The sequence below is a fragment of the Oryctolagus cuniculus genome, chromosome 10 (genome assembly GCF_964237555.1).
Source record: "Oryctolagus cuniculus chromosome 10, mOryCun1.1, whole genome shotgun sequence".
Taxonomy (NCBI): domain Eukaryota; kingdom Metazoa; phylum Chordata; class Mammalia; order Lagomorpha; family Leporidae; genus Oryctolagus; species Oryctolagus cuniculus.
The window spans coordinates 56,634,066-56,659,543 of NC_091441.1; the positions used below are offsets into that span (position 1 = coordinate 56,634,066).

The window sequence follows — 25,478 nt, forward strand, 5'->3', positions numbered from 1 at the left end:
CTAAACAAAGTGTTGTAGCAGTATAATACAGTGGACCATATGGCAACACTTACTGGATTGAATCTATTTACTATTATTTTCTACTTCAAAAAGATGTGATTTTAATCAAATTATACCTCAGTGGAGTAATATTAGATATTTTATTTGCTTAGAGTAATTACTAAATTTGAGGCTAGATAGCTAACCTTATTTTAAAGTGAAGGTTGTTTTTATTTTAGTCAAATCTTTTTTATATGAGTGATTCAGGTATATGTCAAAACAAAAAGGCAGTTTAGTCCTGTCTTGTAAAACTTCCCAATAATCCACTGTGAAACAACAGTGAATACTTTTTGTTCTGTCAACACATTAGTAGCTAGCACTTGGGATTTTGCCAGCAAAAAAACCAGTACTTTAATCCTGTTTTTTTTTCCACTCAATCCATGAGTATAACATTATAGCTATCTTATATTGATTTACCTACATAGGAGAGCTGCAGGACAGTTTTTACTGAAGCATCATTTTGTTTTTATGTGTTTTTTATTTTCAATTTTTATCAAATACTCTAAATTTCTGAAATGCTTGAGATGATATAAATAATTTCAGATATATTTGGGTTTTCTGTAGTAGAGTGTAGTACTTATTTAGGCTTCTCTTTGCAAAGGTTATCTTGAATTAAATAAAAAAACTTATATACTGTTTATACTACGTTGTTATGTACATGAATATGTTCTCTGGTTTTTCTTTGTAGTCATGTGTTCTATGACCCAAAATAATTTTTAAGTAAAGGTAGAATATTGTACTGTGTTTTTCTGCATAATGTCATATTGTGTAAGTAATTGCTTATTACGTAAACAAAGATATGATTGTTCTTAATAAATATTTGGTAAAATATTAATTGGGCTTAATATAACACAATTTTGAATATACTGGTCTGAAAAGTCCTGGAATTCTTATTCCTGACCCAAATATATTTTTAGTTATCTGGCCACAGTTATTCATTGTAGAAGCATAACAAAATTGAGTATGATTTCCAAAATACCCTTGGGCCTGTGGCATAGCGTAAAGCCATTGCCTATAGTGCTGACATCATATATGAGTGCTGGTTGGAGTCCCTGCTGCTCCACTTCCAATCTGGGTCCCTGCCACCCACATGGGAGACCTGGAGGAAGCTCCTGGCTCCTGGCTTTAGCCTGCCTCAGCCCCAGCCGTTGTGCCCATCTGGGGAGTAAACCAGCGGATGGAAGATTTCTCTCCATTTCTCTCTGTAACTGTGACTTTCAAATAAATAAATCTTTTTAAAAAATCCTCAACTTCAACTACCTTCCTAATAATCTACTATCTACTAAGTCCTTTTCATAGAAAATTACTTTCTGATCTGACCAGACTCTGCATAAAACCAACAATATAATAGGCAAAAGGAACCTTGAAAGAAAAATGAAATAGAAGAATATATGAATGTGTACAGGTGGTATCCTTATATTTCTCCTGCTGCATTCAGAGAACTCTGTTAACTAACTTTGCAGAAGGATAAATGTAACATATAAGACTTAGAGATATATGGATTCAAACGTTGTTTCTGGTATTTCAACCTTTTAGGTAAAAAACTCTTAATTTTTTTAATCCAGAAAGTCAGTGTCCTGCTTTGCTAAAGGATAGTTGGGGGGAGTATACACATGTCTGTAGAGACCAACCAACAATGCCTTACCCCATTCTTTAAAAGAAAAAAAAAATTTTTGTTTATCTGAAAGAGTTATGAGACAGAGAGAGAGAGAGAGAAAGGGATCTTCCATCCTCTGGTTCACTCTCCAGATGCCCACAACAGCCAGGGCTGAGGCAGGCCAAAGCCAGGAGCTCCATCCAGATCTCCTACATGGATAGCAGGGGCCCAAACACTTGGGCCATTCTCTGCTGCTTTTTCCAAGCTATTATCAAGGAGCCAGATCAGAAGCAGAGCAGATGAGACATGAACTGGTGCCCATACAGAGTGCCAACATTGCAGGTGACAGATCCACCCGCAACAACATAACGCCAGCCCCCTTATCCCTGTTCTTAAATCCTAAAGCTCAGAAAACAGAATGATTTTCACTGATTTGATGGTGAAGCTTGTCATATATAACCTGCTCTTGTGGCCAAAAAACCTTATCTAAGCTAACTTGAGATTATTTATGGTTTTTATCCTACTTTGTATGAATATTTGTATATTTTGATATAGAAATATTAAATCATGATTATAAGGTGCTGCTTCAGACATGATTGAGGATTTAATTTAATATAGGTATCACTTTTATATTAAGGTTCTAAAATAAAAAAATTACAAGTTTGTGCTTATTTTTTTAAAACATAGCTAGTATAATACTGGACATAAAATATGCATGTAGTATTGTTATTAGTTATTATTGTATATTAAAGACTTTTTCCATCTGTTTTCTTTTTAAAACCCCCTCAATCCAGATACTTATCTCCAGCAAATCCTAATGATAACAGAACTAGCTCCAATGTGGATAAAAGTTTGGTAGGTATTTTCCTAACAGTTTTTAAAAAAGCATTTTGTGCATAATGTATTTGTATGTATGATATTGAGTAAGTGTATGTATTGTATGTATTGCATTTTTCTTTTTATCTGTTGACTCCTCTCCAGTCTGATTTTTTGCCTGAATATAAAATGTGATAATATATATGCAATCTGTTAGTAAGCTCTGAATTACTAAATGGATTTGTTGGAATAAGGAATACACAATAAATCAGTGTATCATTAGGGTCTTGTCAGGGAAACAGATGACACATTTATAAGATTTAAAAGAAGATAATTTTATTTGTGTATAATAAAATATATATAGCATGATATTTACCATTTTTAAGTGTACAGTTCAATGACATTAAGAACTGTCACATTGTTCAACCATCACTACCACCACCCATCTCTAGAACTTTTCCTTCATCCCAAACTAAAATTCTACACCTTGCCTCTAAGTCCTGGTAACTGCTGTTTCTGGCTCACATTGGGCTATTCTAGGTCCCTCATATAAATGAAATTATACAATATTTGTTCTTATGTGACCAGTTTATTTTGCTTAGCATATGTCTTAAAAGTTCATCCATGTATCAAAATGTCCTTCCTTTTTAAGACAATAATATCCTGTGGCACAAATGTGCCATATTTTGTGTATGCATTGATTAAACAGGAACTGTTAAAGTGCTGTGAACAAAAGTACAGCAGAATATTGATTGATAACGATGGGAAGCCATTGCCCCTATACTGAAGGGGCAAGGAGAGAAAATCTCATTACCATAGTTCAGAATAAGCCTGGAATCATAGATGAGAAACAAAATACTGCCAGAATCACAGTAAAGCAAGAAGACTATGGGGAGAATGAACACTTCATTTCTTTACCTTCTGAATTCTTGGTAGTGTTTTCCATAGGCTGAAACTAACCGTGAAGTCATAGAACAGGGAACAGGCAATGCTGTCTGTAGATTTTAAGACAGAGAATCTTCAAGATTCTCTGAGGGTGGATCTTCAAGGCTGGAATGGCACAGGGGAAAAGGAGAATAACCAATATACTCAGAATCTTCTCATTTGTTCAATGAGAAGTAATTTCTGTAGGAGGTAAACTTTTAGTTGTTAGTTGTATTATTCATATGGCTCATGTTCATGAGATAGTGGTTCTTTTTTTATTTTTTTTTTAAGATTTATTTATTTAAAAGTCAGAGTTACACAGAGAGAAGAGAGACAGAGAGAAAGAGAAGTCTTCCATCCTCTGGTTCACTCCCCAGTTGGCCGCAACGGCCAGAGCTGCACTGATCCGAAGCCAGGAGCCTGGAGCTCCTTCTTGGTCTCCCACATGGGTACAGGGGGCCCTAGGACTTGGACCATCTCCTGCTGCTTTCCCAGGCCATAGCAGAGAACTGGATCGGAAGTGGAGTCGCCAGGACTTGAACTGGCACCCATATGGGATGCTGACACTGTAGGTTGCAGCTTTACCCCCTACGCTAGAGCGCCAGCCCCAAGTGGGTCTTTTTATAAAAAGAAACAATTTACTTATATTTTTCAAGATCTTTTTGGTTTAACCAGGACTTCTCTGAAAAATATCAGAAATAATTAGCTGGCTATCCTTAGAGCATTATTTGGCCTTTTGTGATTATAGCCTACAGATTTTTAATAGAGCAAGGGAGGAGAGAGCAACCATTTTTAAAAATCAGATATTGGAGGGTGAACCAACGGCAAAGGAAGACCTTTCTCTGTCTCTCTCACTGTCCACTCTGCCTGTCAAAAAATAAAAAAAAAAATCAGATATAATTTTTCTCTTTTTTCTTGTTATATTTACTCTTAAATGTGAGAGAACATATGATGTAAAGGGAAAGCAAGAGAAAAACTATGTGAGTTCCTGTTAGCTAAAAGGATCATCTTTCTCCTTTAAATTTCCATCCAGTAAATCTACTTGCTATATTATATAGCTAACAAAGACTAAGAAATCTTTAAGATGAAGCAACTTTGTTTGGTAACAATAAAGAGTTGCTGTAACCCTGCTGTCGTTGTTTTACAATCTGTAAGATTAGAGATCTATTAGGACTTCAGAGATATTCATATTTTCTTTTAGATTGTTCTTGTTCGATGGTGATTGCCTTAAGTTTCCGTCAATGACTGCTACCTTTTACCGTTTGCTCTAGTAAGGTCACGGGGAAGAATATATTAACTTAGATCTAAGTACAAAATCAACTGATTTAGTTTTTAACTCTTCTTGAAAATCTAGCAAAAGTGCCAACCAACAGCTTTGCAGTTGCCACATACAGTGAATAACTTTCTGTACACATCTTATGTTTTTTACTATGCCACATTTGACACTGACTACTTACTTTTCCCTGGAACATAAAGCTTTTATAACACTTTTGTGTTCCATTATTTTCTTGGGGCTTTTTTTCCTCAGGGCTGGCATTGTGGTGTAATAGGTTAAGTCACCTGCTGCAACACTGGCATCCCATATGGGCACCAGTTTGAGTCCTGGCTGCTCCACTTCCAATCTAGCTCTCTGCTAATACACCTGGGAAAGCAATGGAACGTGGCCCAAGTCCTTGGGACCCTGTACCCATGTGGGAGACCTGGATGAAGCTCCTGGTCCAGCGCTAACCATTGTGGCCATTTGGAGAGTGAACCAGTGGATAGAAGACCTCTCTCTGCCCCTCTGCCCTTCAAATAAATAAAATAAATCTTCAAAATTATTAAATGTTCTCCGGTGTTCTTATCTTCACTCTGCTCATTTTCGATAGGTAATCTCATCTGTGTCCTGCTTACTCCTCTTACCTCTACCGTGAATACTTCCCTTTCTCTTTCCCTCGCCCTCCCTCTCTCTGTTGCTGTCTCTCTTTCTGGGTAATTTAAAAATCTAAAACTAAGCCAAACTTCTTTATTTTTTTAAAGATTTACTTATTTATTTTAAAGGTAGAATAACAGAGGGAGGAAAGAGGGAAGGAGAGAGAAAGGGAGAAGGAGGGAGAAAGGAGAGAGAGAGAGAGATCGTCCATCCACTGGTTAGCTCCCCAAGTGACCATAATGACTGGGATAGGGCCAGGCTGAAGCCCAGAGCCTGGAACTCCATCCAGGTCTCCCACGTCGGTGGCAGGGGTTGAAGCACTTGGGCCATCCTCCACTGCTTTTCCCAGGTGCATTAGCAAGGAGCTGGATCTGAAATGAAGCAGCTGAGACTTGAACCGGCATCCAAATATGATGCTGGCATTGGAAGTGATGGCTTAATCCGCTATACTACAACGCTGGCCCCCAAATCTTGCTTCTCTCCTAGGTTCTCCATCTGTTCATTTTGTGTTACCTTTCATGATGATAATGTTTCTGTTCTTTATTATTTCTAATTAACTTTCAGGTCATAATTCCTATGGCCTCTTAATCATATTACTCTTCCTAGAATTTCACTGTCCTCTAATCTGTTTACTTTAGTTAGTCTTTGCTGCCTTCCCAGACACATAAGCAAGAAGCTAGTCAGAAGTATAGTAGCCAGGGCTTGAACTACCCACAATGCTGGCTCCATGCCTTCCCTACTTTTGGACTTCTGGATGCATTGTTCATTCTGGCTAAATAGCTTGTGCCACTTTCTTCTCTAGGTAAATTATTCATCTTTTAGGTCTTATCTCAAGCATTACATTTTTTCTTGAAGAATTAGAAGTAACTCTTCTCCTTCAGTATATGTTATATTTTATATGTGTGTTTGTGTGTGTGTGTGTGTGTGTGTGTGTCTCATTGGGTAATTGTGGGTCCCAATGTTTAACTATTAGCTATATGAAGACAGGGACCAAATTTTTTTATATTACTAATGCATAGCACAGTCCCTGACTTATAAGTAGATGTTGAGAAAAATGCTTTTTTTAAGAAAATTTATTTATTTATTTATTTGAAAGGCAGAGTTAGAAAGGGAGGGAAAGATAGAGATCTTCCATCCCCTAGTTCACTCTCCAGTTGGCCACAAGAGCTGGTGCTGAGTTGATCCAAAGCCAGGAATCAGAAAACTCTTCTGAGTCTCCCACATGGGTGCAGGGGCACAAAGACTTAGGCCATCTTCCTCTGCTTTCCCAGGAGCATTAGCAGAGGGCTTAATCAGAAGTGGAGCAGCCGGGACTGTATTCAGTGCCCATATATTATGCTGGCACTGCAATTGGCAGCTTAACACACTGTGCTACAGTGCTGGCCAACAGCAGAGAAAGAGATAACATTTAGTAGTAATTTTCTAAACCAGTATAAAAATGTAATATGAACTTAGTATTTTGGGTCAGGTATTTGGGTTGGAATGTTATGAAGTGAGAATTAACATTTGTTAGTACGGTGGTTAAGTCACCCCTTGGAATGCCTGCCTGTAATATTGAAGTGCTTGGTTTGAATCATGTGTACACAGTACACATCCTGGAAGGCAGAGGTAATGGCTAAAGTGCTTGTGGAAAGCCTGGTTGGAGTTCATGGCTTTGGCCTGTCCTTGCCCCAGCTCTTGAAGATATTCGGGAAGTTTCCCAGTGAATGGGAGGTCTCTCTCTTCCTGTCTCTCTGTGTGTCTGGCTTCCAAATAAATATAAATAAATAATTTAAACATGAATTTTTTTACTTTTCTATGTATATTCTTAGTAAAATGAAATTTTTTTAAACTGAAGCAGGAAAATTTGCAAAAAACTATCTACAAGCTGGAAGAACAGCTGCATAATGAAATGCAATTAAAAGATGAAATGGAACAGAAGTGCAGGTGAGAATATACCTCATGTTTCTCATACTATAAGTTTTATATAGCGAATACTTTAAATCTTATATTCTGTTAACACTTGAAAATAGGTAGAATTAAGATGGGGATATAAAGGTTGTAACTGGTAAACATTCTTGAAGAATATCTTGGTTAGAATTGAACAGTAATTGTGTTGTAATTAGTTACAGATGTATTTTCCATAGAATATTTAAAAATTGCTTCTCAGCCTTTTGGCTAAGATCAAGTGTAGAATATTTAAAGTGTATTTGCTCCTGGCAGTCTTCATTCTTTAAAGATTGTCTAATTCACTTACTTGCCTAATTCACTGCTTTTCTCTTCCATTTTAATTAGCTAACTGAAAAGACTAATTTGTTTACATTAAATAAGGTGCTTTTTGAAATACAAAATGATTCACTAAGTTTCTGATGTCATTCTAATTTCCTCTGGGGTTCTTTAGAGTAATAACTCAGAAATTTTTTTTCCTGTGGGCCTAATTCTAATAACAGCATATATATTTGTGAAATATAAGATAATCAAGCTTATTTTAACCTAGGAATGCTTATAATTTTAAGTAACCTAATGTTGAGATATGTATTTATTACAAACAGTAACTTTTTATAATTATTTATGTTTACAATGAATAGTATTATTGAATAAATGAAATACAAAGGTAATACAGAGATTGAGTATTAAGTAAATAGAACTGGGGAAGTGGCAATTTTGTGACAGAGTAGGCAAGGAAACTGGTAGGAAGCAAAATTCTCACTTCATAACATTCCTGATGGATTAAGAACTTTAGTGTATAACACAAACAAAGCACTTGAATATAAGCAAGTAATTAACTGATCCCAGGATTTGAAAGGAATTTCTAACTATAAAATATGGAAATAAATGGAGGAAATGGTTCAGTACTGTGATATAAATGTTGAGAAGTTTCTATCTCCAAAAACAAATATTTTAAACAAAATTAAAAGACTAATGACAAACTGGTGGTAGTGTTGGTGGTGGGATCAGTTTGAGGAAGAAATAAGAGTGGTCCAGGTGCCTGATAATCATATGAAATGTATAACTTCAATGAAATGGAATTAAAATGAACTGAAACTTTTTAAAATGATATATCAGTTTTTTTAAATAAAAGCAGTATTAGGGATTACAGACCGCTAATTACTTGGATTTATTTTCTTGTGAAAGGGCAAATGTTTGATCTTTTCTGAGAGGTATGAAGAGTCTTCAAAAAGTTAGCATTCTCTCTCTTCTCTCTCTGCCTATCCTTCTCTGTGTAACTCTAATCTCAATAAATCTTTAAAAAAAAAAGTTAGCAGAAAATAAGCACTATGTAAAAACTGCATATTTTGCACCAAAATAAACTTATTTTTTAATTTCATTTTCCAGGAACTCTTTTGAAGTACACTCATATATCTCATATTATTCACTAGAGCTTTATTTGGAACCTTTATCCCACAAAAAATGTAGCTCTCTCTCTCTTTTTTCCCCTGTCCTACTTGTAGCCTCTTCCCCATGCAGAAGCTGCAAGAATGTAGTTGGAATATGTGGGCAGACTAGACATAACAGAGGTTCTGTGCTACACATAGATTAACTTAGGACTGAATCTAATCTGATACTGTTGCATTCAGATAATTTTAGTTGTATTCATTCATTCAACAAAAATTTTAGATGTATCAGATAATATGCTTGTCCGTAATATAGTACTGAATAAAATAGACATAGCCCCTATTCACATGGAGCTTGTAATTTGGCAGGGTTGACAAGTAACTGTATAGTATGTTTTAAGGTAGAGAGAGAACAAAATATTGCAGGGATATACATCAGGACTACATAAGGAGATGCCTGTACTCTTTTGTTAGCAGAAAAAGCTAAAACTAAAAGGGTCAATGAGAATACTATGGGGAGAGTACAAAGAAATAATGGGATCCAGGGAAAGGGTGTCTGTCAAGGCCTTGAGGTGAGAGAACTTGACTGATCAGGAAGATACAAGGAAAAGAAGAGGCTGGGAAGGTTGGCAAGGTCTAAATCTTGGAGGACTTTATTTTTGACAAGCCAAGAAATTTGGAATTTATCCTAAATGAAGACATGTGTATGTGTGTGTGTATATAATTTACTTTTTAAAAAAGACCTCTCTGGTTAATTGGCAACCATTATATTATTCATGTAGATGTCAGTAAGGAGGCAGACAAGTCAAGGATATTTCCTATGTGGTGTCATTTACTCAAGGACTTTAGAAGAAAACAGATTGTTATTAGGGATAGGAATGTGGAACAGAGAGAATAGTTTAGTTTCAGACATGCTAAATGAGGTATTTGAGGAGATATCCACGTGAAACGTTGAATGTGGAGGTTTGAATTATTTGTTGAGCCAAAGAAAACAAATTGTGATGGAGACAATGCACTTTTATTTTTATCTCAGGTTGCTAAGTCATTTATTAATTTGATATATGCGACTTTTCCCTTCATTTACTTAATCCTGATTGAAGGTTATATGGCTAATTTTTGTGTAGTAAGTTTTGGATTAAAGAGATTTAGAAATCCTTTACTTGAGATACTTGGCCTTTCCTCCAAAAGAGTCCATGGATGGAATCCAAGATCCTTAAAGATGGATGAGAAAAAGTGAATATTTTCTGTAACTTATTTAGCATTTCCTTCAATTCTAAGCATAGGCAGTAATCCACAGTTATTATAATGCAGAAGCCATGTATTTCTATTACTAGATAAATCACAGATATTTTTGTATATTACAGTTTTTACAGTTAATCTGTAAATGTCATTCATGCTAATCCTTACATTGAAATTACTGCCACTAGTTCTTGTGATTTACTTTATTCAAAAAGAAGCACATAGATTACTGAATCATGTGTTTTTAAAAATTTTTGACTATTTTAATATAATTGGCATCTTTTAATCTTTTTAATGTTTTAAAAAATATTTTCTGAAAAAAGGTCATAGACTTCAACAGAATGCCAAAGAATATGCCATAAGGAAAAAAAGATTTTAAAAAACCCAAGTTAAAAGGAAAGGGGAAGATTGTAGATGTTTAACCCTGGGCAATGAAAAATAAATATATTTCTAATCTGTGTTGTTTTTGTTGTTACAGAACTTCAAACATAAAACTAGACAAGATAATGAAAGAATTGGATGAAGAGGTACTTTTGTTTCCTGATCAGAAGTTTCCCCTTTTGAAATTTTCCCCCTTTCAGATTGTTTTATTTCCTAAGAAAACTGTGTTTGAACTCTATAGGTTAAAACACAAAATAGAACCAGAGAGTTATGATGAGAGCCTCACTTGAGAGCTTTAGCTTTATTTGGTACAGGTTAGATTGTACTTTGGTTTCTTTTGTACAGTTAATTTCTGCAACCATGTTGAAACTTTAGTTCATAAATTTTAATTTGTGATTTTCTGTTTTTTCTATTTTATTTGAAAGGCAGAAGGAGACAAGACAGACATTAGAGTTGTATCTGCTGGTTCACTCCCCTCATACTCTCAATATCTAAGGCCAGAGCCTGAAGCTCAATCCAGGTCTTCCATGGGGGTGGCAGGGACCTAAGTATTTGAGCCATCACCTGCTGCCTCTCATGGCTTGCATTAACAGGAAATTGGAATCGGAATTGGAGCCTGGAATCAAGCCCAGACACGGGAGATGTGGACATCTCAAATTTTGTCTAACCACTGTGCCTAATGCCCAGCCAACCATCAACTCTTGATGGTTGAAAAATGGGAAAGGGGGCTGGCGCTGTGGTGTAGCCAGTAAAGCAGCTGCCTGCAGTGCGGGCATCCCCTATGGGTGCCGGTTTGAGTCCCTTCTGCTCCACTTCCGATCCAGCTCTCTGCTGTGGCCTGGGAAAGCAGTAGAAGATGGACAAGTCCTTGGGCCCCTGCACCTGTGTGGGAGAACCGGAAGAAGCTCCTGGCTCCTAGCTCCATCTGTTGCAGCCATCTAAGGCGTGAACCAGCAGTTGGAAGACCTCTCTCTCTCTGCCTCTGCCTCTTTAACTCTGCCTTTCAAATAAATAAATAAATCTTTAAAAACAAATGAGAAAGAAGCAAGAGATCAAAAATTGAATTTGAATTTAGAACTATTATGAGAAAGAGACAAGGATAAGGGAAGAATAGTTTAAAATCTAGGACTGAACTTAATCTCATGTCACAATGGATATATTTTGATTTTCACAGTACTAAGCGTGTCCGGATTTTTTTTTTTTTTTTTTTTTTTTTTTTTTTGGACAGGCAGAGTGGACAGTGAGAGAGAGAGACAGAGAGAAAGGTCTTCCTTTGCCGTTGGTTCACCCTCCAATGGCCGCCGCGGCCGGCGCACCGCGCTGATCTGATGGCAGGAGCCAGGAGCCAGGTGCTTTTCCTGGTCTCCCATGGGGTGCAGGGCCCAAGCACCTGGGCCATCCTCCACTGCACTCCCTGGCCACAGCAGAGGGCTGGCCTGGAAGAGGGGCAACCGGGACAGAATCCGGCACCCCGACCGGGACTAGAACCCGGTGTGCCGGCGCCGCTAGGCGGAGGATTAGCCTAGTGAGCCGCGGCGCCGGCCTACCTACCGGATTTTTTATTGTCAGAGAAGTGTAGCATATATATTTCATGATTCAGATGTTTATAAATACATTATACATTTTCATTCCTCTTCATCAGCTTAGCAAATATCTTTCTACCATATGTGTGGAGTCCTCTGAAAAAGACAAACACTCTTCTAATGTATGACTTCCTTTGCCTTTTTAAAGTTTAATTTCTTAGATAGTTTTTATGCTGCCTTAATTTTTCTTCATCTGAGAAATGGTATCTGAGACTGGCATTGTGGTATAGCACCATGTACAGTGTTGGCATCCCATATGGGCGCCAGTTTGAGTCTTGGCTACTCCACTTCTGATCCAGATCCCTGTTGATGTGCCTGGGAAAGCAGTTGAAGATGGCCCAAGTGTTTGGGCCCCTGCTACCCATGTGGGAGATTCAGATGCAGATCCAGGTTCCTGGCTTGGGCCTGGCCCAGCCCTGGCTGCTTGCAGCCATTTGGGAAGTGAACCAGTGGATGCAAGATCTCTCTTTCTTTCTCTCCCTCCTGCACTCTCTCTCTCTAACTCTGCCTTTCACATAAATAAGTAAATCTTAAACACATACACACAGAGAAATAGTATATGTCATTGATTTTTTTGTTTCCATGTGATCATTTTTCCTATGATCTTTCTGTTATTCTATGATTACGTTATAGACTCTATGATTTCAGTTCTCTAAAATGCGTTTGCTGGAGCAGATACTTGGCAGAGCAGTTAAGATGCCTACATCCCATATTGGAGTGCCTGGGTTTGAATCCCTGCTCTGCTTTCGATTCCAGCTTCTGCTGGTGCGCATTCTGGGAAACAGCAGTTTATGGCTCAAGTGTTTGAGTTGCTGCCACACATGTGGGAGACTTGAATTGAGTTTCAGTCTTCTGGCATTGGCCTGACCCAACACAGGCTGTTGTGGGCATTTGGAGAATTGAACCAACAGGTGGAAGACCTTTTGTCTGTTAGCCTCTGTCTCTTTTTGTCTTTCTGCCCTTCAAAAAGATGAAAAATAATTTTTAAAAAATAAAAATACATTTGTGGCTCTTGGAAAATGTATAATATGCAAAAATTATGCATGGATCCCAAAATTTTTTGACCAAAATAAATTTATATTTTAATTCTTTTTCTATTAACTTTTTGAAGTACTCTTGCCTAGCCAAAGCTACAAGTAAAGAAAGCATAGGTCAAAGAGGAAGTCTGAAGTTGACTGAAAAAATACATTAGAATGTTAATTATTTCCAAAAAGCCATTAGGTTAAAAAAAATAACTTTTTATCGTAGACAATTATTTGTGCAGCGTGGGTGTTTAGTCTGGTGGTTAAGATACTGGTTAGATGACCATGTCCCATATCAGAGTACCTAAGTTTGAGTACTGGATCTATTTCCTCGTCTACCTTCCTGTTAATGCACACTCTGGAAGGCAGCAAGTGATAGCTCAGGTGGTTAGCTAAGTCCCTGCCACCTGCATGGGAGACCTTAATTTGAGTTCCTGGCTCCCAGCTTCAATCTGGCCCACCCCCTCACCATGGCAAGCATTTGGGAGTTGAGCTGGTGGATGGGAGCTTCTTTGTCAAATAAATAAATAAATCTTAAAACTGAACAATAAAGTAAATACCATATGACAATCTGTGTGATGCAGGCAACATAGTGCTGAAAGGGAAATTTATAACTGTGCTTATGTTAGAAGAGAGGAAATGTCTCAGATCAATAATCTAAGCTCCTCCTTTTGGACACTAATAAAAGAATAGCAAAGTAAGCTCAAAGCAAGCAAAGGGAAAAAAAGGTAAAAGCAGAGAAAAATGAAATTGAAAACAGAAAAAAAAATCAGTGAAACAAAAAGCTAGTTCTTTGAAAAGATCAACAAAATGGACAAATCTCTGTAAGCAAGACTGCTTATAAGAAAGCAGAGCCAGAAACTACTAGTGTCAGTGAAAATAAGCATATTTCAAACATATTAATGTTTCATGTAAAAATATCGAAAAGATCATAGGAAAATACTGCAGGGACTGGCGCTGTGGCATAGTAGGCTAAGCCTCCGCCTGCAGCGCCGGCATCTCATATGGCTGCTCTTCCTCCCTTCCAACTCTCTGTGTAAGGCCTGGGAAAACAGTGAAAGATGACCCAAGTGCTTGGGCTGCTGCACACATGTGGGAGACCCAAAATAAATTAGCTCTTGGCTCCTGGCTTTGGATCAGCCCAGCTCCAGCCATTGTGGCTATTTGGGGAGTGAACCAGCAGATGGAAGACGTTTCTCTCTGTCTCTTCCTCTCTGTCTGTAACACTACCTCTCAATAAATAAATAAATAAAACTTTTTAAAAAAGAAAATGCTGCAAACACTTATAAAGACAAGCGTGAAATTCAAATAAACTGGGCTTACCACTTGAAAAACACAAACTACCACTAGTCACCATATATAAAATACATTATTTCACTACTCCTATGTAACTGTTAAGGAAAGTGAATCCATAATTTTAAAACTCTGAAAAAATAATAATCTCCACATCCAGATGATTTCAAAATCATCTGGAACAGAATAAAGAACCTAGAAATAGTTTTCATGCTAGTATAGCCAACTTATTTATTTGTTTATTGATTGAGAGACAAAGAGGAAGATATCCTGTCTGCTGGTTCACTCCCCCAAATGCCTGCGATGACCAGGACTAGAACAGGCTCTGAAGCCAAGAACCCAGAAATAGGAACTCAGTCCAGATCTCCCATGTGAGTTGTAGGAACCTAACCACTTGAGGTGTTACTTGTTGCTTCCTAGCAACAGGAAGCTGGAAGAGGAAACAGGACACAAACCCAGGCACTCTGATAGGGAACAGAGGCATCCCAAAGGCATCCCAAAGGGGTCTTAACCTTTAGGCCAAATGCCTGACCCAATATTGATGACTGTTTCATATATATCAGTGAGTGGAGGCATAGAACATCTTGGAAAAGATATGCAAGTTGTTGAGACATAGGATTAAGGGAGACCTAGAAGGGCTAGTGAAATTACTGGCCGCCTTACCATTTGGTATCGTTTGAACTTCACTTCGTGTAATTCTCAAATACATAATTATTACTCAGTTCTTTGACATTTCATACCTTAAAAAAGACTGTAAATAAACCAAAAAGTTGGTAATATAAAACGTCATGATGGCCTTAAATGGATGTGGTGACTTTTGATCTTAAAAGGTCATATTCATAGGGTTTGGTTTTAAATTTTTGTTTTGTTTATTCATTTGAGAGGTAGAGTTACAAACAGAGAGGGAGAGACAGAGAGAAAGTTCTTCCATCCTCTGGTTCACTCCCCAAATGGCCACAATGGTTGGAGCTGGGCTGGAGCTGGGCTGGAGCTGGGCTGGAGCTGGGCTGGAGCTGGGCTGATCCGAAGCCAGGAGCTAGGAGCTTCCTCCAGCTCTCCTATGTGGGTGCAAGGGCCCAAGTACTTGGACAATTTTCTACTGCTTTCCCACGCCATAGCAGAGAGCGGAATTGGAAGAGGAGCAGCCGGAACTAGAACCGGTGCCTAGATGGGATGCTGGCACCGCAGGCAGAGGCTTAGCCTACTACACCACAGCACTGACCCCCCCAAAGATTCTTTAAGTAAGCTACTTTTATTATTAGAAAATTGTCATTTGGTTAGAAAGTACTATCTGATTTTTGAAACAAAAACTTTAAGTTTTTGTCTGACTTTTTTTTGGAGAATAAAGTTCTCTCTCAAATAACAAGGCATAATAGTTGCCATTGTTAACTTTTGTTGCTTTAATTCCAGGGGAATCAAAGAAGAAATCTAGAATCTACAGTGTCTCAAATTGAGAAGGAGAAAATGTTACTACAGCATAGAATTAATGAGTACCAAAGAAAGGCTGAACAGGAAAATGAGAAGAGGAGAAATGTAGAAAATGAAGGTAAATTGGTTATTTCTTTTGGAAAATGCTGGAGTTTAAACACTGTCCTTGAAATCTTTGTCATGAAGCTATCTTAAATTTAGTGCTCAAGGTATATTTATGAAACAACATTCTAAGATACTTTATGAGCTAATAGCCCAGATCTTAAGTTAAATTTTAGCATATTAAAGTCAGTAGTAAATAGTGATTTGGTCTAGTGATTTCACTTCTAGTTTTTGTTTTGTGTTGTTTTTACATGTGAGGATACTTTTTAAAGTTCATGGAAAATATTATGAAAAAATATGCATGGACTTCAAAATATTTAAACCAAATTAAACTTACCTTTAAATTCCATTCTCCACTAACTTGCAAGAACCCTTGCTCGTACTATCTGCAAACTGATATATACACAAGGCTATTTATTGTAGCATTTCTTAAAATGACAAAAAGTATAAACAACATAATGTAATCAGTGATATAATAAATTTTGTTGCATTTGTGTGGTCAAATACTATGAAGCTTTAAAAAAATAAAGTATCTCCTTATATACTGTCACAAAAGTATTTTTCAGATAAGTCTTTAAGTGACAAAATAAAGATCATTTGAAAGTGCTTTTGTATGCTTAAATTATGTGGGTGTAGATATTTATGTGGGCACATATACACATAATAGTTGTTTACTAGGATACTGATACATAGAGTCTCTTAGGAATGATGTGCAAGAACTAGTAATAGTTGTTGCTGGGAAGGAGAAAGCTAGTTAAGGGAGACAAGGGAACAGTGGTGATGTATGGGAAGAAAGACTGACTTTGTATTACCTTTTGGTGCCTTTTGAATTTCATACAGTTTTAAAACTATTCAACTATTCAAGTAATGGAACTATTCAAAAATAAATAAATATTAGCTTTATGACGTGAAACTAATAGATTGATCATATTAAGGGAAAAAAGGACTTGAGATATTACAGTAGTGGAACAAATCTGTTTTTATATTTCATATTATAAAATGATGCATTTTTTTTTTAATAATTTAAAATGTGATAAGCACTTTCAAGATGAAATTTGGTCTTGGACATCGAAGTGAACTACTGTTACCTAAGACTACATGTCATGTAATTTTCACATATTATTATTTTCTAGTTTCTACTTTAAAGGACCAATTAGAAGACTTAAAGAAAGTAAGTCAGAATTCACAGCTTGCTAATGAGAAGCTAGCACAATTACAAAAGCAGGTAAGTTTTTCAGATGATGTTCCTTTTTAAAAAATTATAGTTGAAATAAATTGTATTATATTTGGTCAAAATTCTCTTTTCTGGCTTTCTTTTTTTAAATAGCTAGAAGAAGCCAATGACTTACTTAGGACAGAATCGGACACAGCTGTAAGATTAAGGAAGAGTCATACGGAGATGAGCAAATCAATTAGTCAGCTAGAGTCCCTCAACAGAGAATTGCAAGAGAGAAACAGAATTTTAGAGAATTCCAAGTCACAAACAGATAAGGATTATTACCAGCTGCAAGCTGTATTAGAAGCTGAACGAAGAGACAGAGGTCATGATTCTGAGATGATTGGAGACCTTCAAGGTAATGTTTTTCTTATTGAGGTAAAATATATATAAAATGTATTATTTTAAGAATTAAATTGTTTTTAAGTTTTACTTTTATTTATTTGAAAGGGATAAAGACACACAGACAGATAGATACGTGGAGTTCTTTCATTTGCTGGTTCACTCCTCTAGTACCCACTTAGAACAGCTAGGACTGTACCACTTTGAAACTAGGGGCCCAAATCTCATTCCAGATCTCTCATGTCAGTGGCATGAGCCCTCACCTGCTGCCTTCAGGTTGCACATTAATAGGAAGCTGGAATTAGAAGTGGAGGTAGGAGGGGCTGGCACTGTGGCATAGCAGGAGAGCCACCATCTGCAGTGCCAGCATCCCATAGGGTGCCAGTTCCAGTCCTGGCTCCTCCACTTCTGATCCAGCTCTCTGCTATGGCCTAGGAAAGCAGTAGAAGATGGCCCAATTCTTGGGCCCCTACACCAGCATGGCAGACCTGGAAGAAACTCCAGGCTCCTGACTTCAGATGGTCCAGCTCCAGCCCTTGCGCCATTTGGGGAATGAACCAGTAGATGAAAGACGACCCCCGCCCCTCTCTCCTTCTGCCTGTCAGTCACTCTGCCTTTCAAATAAATAAATAAATCTTAAAAAGAAGAAAGATGTTTAAAAAAAAGTGGAGGTAGGATTCGGACTGAGGCACTCCAGTGTGGGATACAGGTGTCCCAAGTGACATCTTAACCACTATAGACATCACCCTGGTTTTCACCATTATTAAGTCTACAGTTAACTGGCATTTAGTACATTCACAGTGTTGTACAACCATGACCAATGTACGTGACCTAGATTTTCTTCATTCCAAATGAAAATTTTGTTCTTATTAAACAGTAACTCTTCTCCTCTCCTCCCAGGTAACTACCATTCTGCTTTCTGTATGAATTCTATCCTAATTTCTTCATAGAAGTGTTGTCCTTTGTGTCTGGCTTATTTCATTTAGCATAATGTATTCAAGGTTTTGTCAGTGTTATAGCATGTGTCAATTTCCTTCTTTTTTAATGCCAAATAATTGTGTGTGCCACTACTCATATATCAATGGAAAGTAATATTTTTGAAAACTTTTTACCTTTAATTAAAAAAAAAAAACTGACTTAAAATTTACCATCTTAACCATTTTTGTGGGGAGCAATCCGGACTGGACTGAGTTACTGGAATTAAGACTTATTCTATGCATCTGCTCTCCCACAATATGGCGCTGGGAGAGAAGAAAACAGCTTCTGCACAGCTGCCTCCAGTTCAGCCAATAAACTGTAGGACTTGCTCCTGATTGGAGGAGAGCAGCGTGCTCGGCGTGTGGGCAGCCGAGTTGGGATTGGCAGAGGAGGACTATAAAGGAGGAGAGAGACGGCATGCACCGGGAACATCTAAGGGGAACACCTGTGCAGCCCCCGAGAGAGCCGGCCGGCGGTGTGCTGCTCCCCTGCGGAAGTGGGGAATGTGGCAGGGGGAACTGCCCTTCCACGGAGGTGGAAGGGATAGTAGCCAACCCGGGAAGAACCAGCAGCAAGCCCGGGAAGGGCCGAGCAGACGAAAGAACAGCGCAGGGTCCTGTGTCGTTCCTCCACGAAGAGGGGGAGCGACACATTTTTATTTTTTTTAATTCACTTAGTTATTTGAAAGGCAGAGTTACTGAGAAAGGGAAAGACAGAGACTTCCCAAATGGTCACAATACCCAGATCTGGACTAGGCCACTTGAGACATCTTCTGCTGCTTTCCCAGGTACATTAGCAGGAAGCTGGATTGAAAGTAGAAGAGTTGGGACTCGAACTTTTAGCCATATAGCAGTGGGTTAACCACTGTACCACAATGCTGTCCCCAACCAATTTTTAAATATAGGGTATATTTTTAATTATATTGACCTCATAAAGAAAATAACCTTGTTGAAACCAGAAATGGTTCACATTCTTTTTCTTTCAGGGTAATGCCTACATTGTTTCACATTATGATTGCTTCCCTCTCATAGGTACTTCTGTGAGGTAGATAATGTAGGTATTTTCAGACTTTACAACCAAATTAACTGCAAAGTTAATTTATAAACTTACCTAATTCATAAAGGTTTCACTCAAAGTGAGACTGATCCGTGTAGAGAGAATTAGCACTATTAAAACCTGGGAATTCTTCAGACATTGTTGGTAAGAAATAGAAACTCAATTGCAGAAATGAAATTCCAATGCAAATAAAGAGTTAGGTACTTGGGAAAGTTGGGACTAGAATTATTGGCAGTCTTTGTGACTCTTAAGAACAGTTTTAAAATGGTAATAAAGTTCAGTTTGTTTTCAAAAATATGTGTGGCTTTACTCAATTCTCATTTATTTTTCTATTTTGTATTCCTTTTGGCAACATCCATACTACCTAATCAAATCAGATAAGCATAGAAGTTGCTGGGTCTCTCAGGAAAAAATTGGGGAGATGGGGGAGTCTGTTTCAACCTTAATCACAGATGGGAACATAGTTTGGGTCTCTTGGGGCTTGATGATTAGCCATAATTCTGTGGAGAGAGGTCAGGGTCTGTTTTTGTGACTATGGAAACAGGAATTAGAAGCTCTCATTGGTTCTCAGCTGAGGAGTGTTGTGTAATCTTATTTCTCAGGGACCTGGCTTAAAATAGTTCTGACTATAACCAAGAAAGGAACCTCCTTATATGTAGTAGGAAAGCCTCATGTTTGACTTCCTTGAATTGTTTTTCTAGGCCCTTAGATACAGCTTATTAGCTGTTTGAAAGTCTCTTCATCTCTCTCTCTCTCTCTCTCTCTCTATTTGTAAACTAAGAAGATTAGAAAAGGCTATCTCTATAAATCCTTCTAATTGTGAAATTCTTTTAAGTTTATTATCTGTGTGTGACTGAGCTTTGAATTGTTTACTTCCAAGGCAGAGGGCTTTATCCATGTGCTCATCATCAATTGCATTTAACAATTCTATTTCTAGATATTGATGAAAGTTCAGAAGTGTTCAAAGCATGATTTATTTTTAATCAGTTTATCCTTTTTCAGTGCTTTCTTTGGTTTGAAATCATGTGAATCAAAGCTCACTAAAATAATATATAGGACTTACGTACGTTTCAGCTTGCTTATTAAGTGTATTGTAGGGGCAGGTGTTGTAGCACAATGGGTTAAGCCACCACTTTGGACCCTTACATCCCATATTGGAGTGCTAGTTTATGTCCTGCATACTCTGCTTCCAATCCAGCTGTCTACTAATATGCCTGGGAAGCAGTGGTTGAGCCCCAGCCACCCACATGGGAGACTAGGATGGAGTTCCTGGCTCCTGGCCCAATCCCAGCTCTTGTGGCCATTTGGGGAGTCAATCAGCAAATAGAAGATCTCTTTCTGTCCACTTTGCCTTTCAAATAAATAACTAAATCTTTTTTTAAAAAATATGTTGTGACTAAAAAATAAGTTACAATTTTTACATTAATCTTTTATAATCCTTAAGAACTTTTAAATCCTTTGTATATAAGTTTCAGTCAGTTTGGGACTGCTAGGCTTTGGCAGTGTCATGTTGTTCCCCAATTAAATGCCCTCCCTGTAGATTGGGTCCACAGTTTCTTTATGGATAATGACTCCCTCAAATGTAATTAGATAGTAAATATTTTAAGTTTTATGTACAATTTACATAAGATCTAATAAAATTTATGAGAAAGCATATTAAGAAAAATATACACAATGGATTTTCTTTCTTGGTTTTTTTTTTTTTTTTTGGGAGGGCAACAAAATAAACCTTACCTTCTTTTGCTGGCAGAGAGGAGACAGAGAGGGTGCCATGTACTCTTAGCCATTGGTTCACTCTTCAAACACCAGCAGTGGTTGAGGTGGCAGGGTGGGCAGGGCAGGATTAGTGAAGATGGGAACTGAGAACTCTATCCAGTTCACCAGGGTCCATATTAACAAGAAGCTGGGATTAGGAACCAGAGCCAGGAGTTGAACCCAGACACTCTAGTTTTTGTGAAATGCAGACATCCTAACCAATGTCTTCACTATTAAGCCAAAACCCCACTCCAAACTTAAATCTGTTAATTCCACTTTTTCCATGAACTTTTTGAAGTCCTCTCATAAAATCTTTGTTGCAGATTTTTCTTGGTTACTTTTGTAAATGTAAAAATTAAAAAAAATTCTTCGTTTCCAGTCTGTACAGAAACATGCTATGGTCCTGAAGTTTGACATCTGGACGTAGTATGTCAAAAAGACTGCTTTTTTTTCCCCCAGATTTATTTATTTGTTTAAAAGGTATAGTTACAGAGGAAAAGAGAGAGAGAGGTCTTCCATCCACTGGCTGACTCCTCAGTGGCCACAATAGCCAGGACTGGGCCAAGCTGATGCTGTAGCTAGGAACTCCATCTGGGTCTCCCACATGAATGCAGAGGCCCAATCAATCCATTTTCTGCTGCTTTTCCAGGTTCATTAGCAGGGAGCTACATCAGAGGCAGAGCAGCCAGGACTCAAACCAGCACCCTTATAAGATGCTGGCACCACACAGGCAGAGGCTTAGCCTGCTACCCCATAGCGCCAGCCCTTCGTTTTCCAAATTCAGTAGTAGTCATTTGGTAGTCACTTCTTTTTTTTTTTTTTTTTTTTTTTTTTTTAATGTACTTAAGTTATCTGAAAGAGAGATCTTCCATCTGCTGATCTACTGGTTTACCCTCCAAATGTTCTTAATAGCTGGGCCTGGCCCAGTCCTACCCAGGAGCTGGGAACTCAATCTGGTTTTCCCACATGGGTGGGACTTAAGGTATTACCTGATGCCTCCCAGGATATACATTAACAGGAAACTGAAATTGAGGATAGAGCTAGAACTCAAACCCAAGCATTCCAACATGAGATGTGGGCATCCCAAGGATCCTGCTATTCCAGATACCTGCTCTGTTTCATTTTAATACTCCTACCTTCCCCAGTCCTGTAACATCAGATTTTTGAAGCAAATTTGAAGCTTAATTGAGTTAATAATTTAGTTAATGCCTTAATTTAAGATATCCTTTAATTTGTGAATATTTTAGTATTGTAAACATTCTTTACAAAAAACAAATAACTAAAGACTAGATAAAGAGATGATGGTCTATATGTGTGTGTGGAATACTATACAGTGGTAAAAAATTAAGTCCTGTCTTTTGCAACAAAATGGATGCAACTGGAAACCATTATACTTTTTTTTAAAAGATTTTATTTTAATTTATTTGAGAGGTAGAGTTACAGAGAGAGAGGGAGAGACAGAAAGAAAGGTCTTCCATCCACTGATTTCACTCCCCAGATGGTCACAATGGCTGGAGCTGAGCTGACCCAAAACCAGGAGACAGGAGTTTTTTCTGGGTCTCTCACATAGGTTCAGGGACCCAAGCACTTGGACCATCTTTTACTGCTTTCCCAGGGTATAGCAGAGTGGAGCAACCAAGACTCGAACCGGTACCCATATGGGATTCTGGCACTACAAGCAGAGACTTAGCCCATTACACCACAGCGCCGGCCCCAAAGCCATTATACTTAATGAAATAAGCCAGTTGCCAAAAAACAAATACCATGCATTTTCCATGATCTGTGGTAACTAATAGAGTACCTGAAAGGTAATCTAGAAGTGAAATTGACATTTTGAGATTCAGTGATTGTTTATAGGCCTCATTTTTTTTCATACTATTTGTTGAATTCTACTTAGTGTAGGGTTAATTTTATGAAAATAAAGTTAACTGAAAATAGATCTTTATAAAAATTAAGAATGGTAATAGGAGAGGAAGGATGAAGAAGTGTGGGAGCACAGGTAGTAAGGAGGGTAGGGTGGGAATTATCACAGTGTTCCTGAATCTGTATATAGGAAATACATGAAATTTTTATACCTTAAATAAAGTTTTAAAAAAATAAAAAGAATAATAATACCATACCAAAGCTGGACAAATTTGATAATTGCATATTTAATACTATGAAATACCTAACCAATGCTTAGCTTCCTCCAGAAGGTCTTATAATTTGTTCTCGTTGTGTTTGTTTTGTTTGAAATAGGATCCAGCAAAGTCTGCACCTTAGATTTAATATGTCTGTTAAGTTTTTTTTAGTATCTCTCGTTTGTGTATCTCTTGTTCTGAATTTTGCTGATTTCATCTGCTGGTGTCATTTCACATGTTGCTCTGTTCCTATGATACTGTAAAAAAAAAAAAGGTTTATTCATTTATTTGAAAGTCAGAGAGAGAAATCATCTGCTGCTTTACTCCTCAGATGACCTCAATGGCCAGGGCTGGGCCAGGCTGAAGCCAGGAGCCAGGATCCTCATCCAGGTCTCCCGCGTAGGTGATGGGTCCAAACGCTCTGGCCATCTTCTACTTTATTCTAGGCTTTTATCAGGGAGCTGGATTGGAATTCAAATAGCCGGGACACCTACTGGTGTTCATATGGGATGCTAGCATCATAGGCAGCAGCTTTACCTGCTACATCACAACACTGGCTTTTGTTCCTAAAAATACTTTAAACTGGGTGTCAGATCTAGAGGCTTGATCAGCTGCAGAAAGGACTTTGGCAAGAATACTCATATGCAGTAGTACTTTGGCACCAGGAGCACATAAAGTCTGTTAATCTTTTTGTGATGTTAGAGTCATTTACAGTTCCTTTGTTTCCTCGTTCCTTTGTTTCTTTAGGAGTTTGCAGTGGTGATTATGTTTTTATCATTCCACTTTTATTCGTTAACTGGAATACTACTATAAAGAGAACCTTTTTCTCTTCAATTAAATAGTTATACAAGATAAGCTTATAAAAGAAAGAGTAAATCCCTATTTTCTTTCCTTTGTTTTCAGAATAGTGATTTATTTCCCCAGTGTCTTCCAAAGGTAACCAGTAAATTTAAAAAATATATTCATGAAATCATGATTTTTTTTTTCCCCACAGCAAAGGATGTGAAGAATTATGTAAGAGGAAAGGGTCAATCCTTCTTGGTGGCCATGTTCCTCATAGTGGCCAAGATGCTGCTCAGCTTCTCATGCTTCCTCTTGGCACAGATGTGTGTCCCCACCCTTTTCTTAATGAATTTGAGGGCCCATTTATCTTTGGAGACCTTGGCATGGCACTCATTTAGGGCAAAGTTGAATACTTCCCAGATCATGTCCCTCACAAACTTTATGTACTTGCTAAGGTGCTGTGGAGGCAGCTGTGCCTTGTCATCTTCACATTGTCACTTTATGAACTTTTTTTTTTTTTTTTAAGATTTATTTATTTGGGAGCAGTGCTGTGGCATAGTAGGTAAAGCCACTGCCTGCAGTGCCAGCATCCCATATGGGCACCAATTTGTATCCCAGCTGCTCCACTTCCAATCTAGCTCTCCACTATGGCCTGGGAAGCAGTAGAAGATGGCCCAAGTCCTTGGGCCCTTGCACCCACGTGGGATACCTGGAGAAGCTCCTGGTTCCTGGCTTCAGATTGGCGCAGCTCTGGCCAGTGCAGCCAACTGGGGAGTGAACCATCGGCTGGAAGACCTCTCTCTGCCTCTGCCTCTCCTCTCTCTGTGTAACTCTGACTTTCAAATATACAAATAAATCTTTAAAAAGCGAGAAAACTTTGTGGAGGGGCCGGTGGTGTGGCTTAGTGAGTAAAGCCACCAGCTGCAGTGCTGGCATCCCATTTGGGCACCAATTCGAGTCTAGGCTGTTCCACTTCTGATCCAGCTCTCTGCTATGGCCTAAGAAAGCAGTAAAAGATAGCCCAAGTGCTTGGGCCTCTGCAGCCACATGGGAGACCTGGAAGAAGCTCCTGTCTCCTGGCTTCCAATCAGCACAGCTCTGGCCGTTGCGGACATTTGGAGAGTGAACCAGCAGATGGAAGACACCTCTCTCTCTCTCTCTGTCTCTCTATCTCTCTACTGGCTCTAATTCTGCCTTTCAAATAGATAAAAATAAATAAATCTTTTAAAAATAAATAAAATAAAAGTTTGTGGAAAATACATATTATGAAGGAACTATACATAGATAGCTCAAAAGTTTTGCACAGAAATAAACTTATCTTTAAGATAATTCCATCCTTCATGAACTTTTTGAAGTATCCTCACATATAACTTGCTGCCATTGTAGTTGCTTAAATTACTCTTAAACACTTTTTGCAAAGTGCACATTCATAGCACTTAATAATTAAATTTTGGTAGAAAAATAGCATACAATAAGGGCTTGTTTTTTGTTTGTTTGTGTTTTTACAGGCAAAGTTAGAGAGAAAGGTCTTCCTTTTTCCATTGATTCACCCCCCAAGTGGCTGCTATGGCCAGCACG

The 25,478-nt window shown here is 38.0% G+C and overlaps 1 protein-coding gene across 2 annotated transcripts in view; it reads left to right on the forward strand.

Annotated features, from left to right (window-relative positions):
• Positions 1 to 25,478, forward strand: part of ROCK1 (Rho associated coiled-coil containing protein kinase 1) — a 144,512-nt gene that overhangs the window by 73,639 nt on the left and 45,395 nt on the right. The window contains 6 exon segments of one of the 2 annotated variants that reach the window (NM_001082367.1): positions 2,431 to 2,491; positions 7,126 to 7,214; positions 10,320 to 10,368; positions 15,531 to 15,666; positions 16,784 to 16,875; positions 16,978 to 17,224. In NM_001082367.1, the coding sequence (NP_001075836.1) occupies positions 2,431 to 2,491; positions 7,126 to 7,214; positions 10,320 to 10,368; positions 15,531 to 15,666; positions 16,784 to 16,875; positions 16,978 to 17,224 (674 nt within the window). 2 annotated transcript variants of the gene reach the window in all.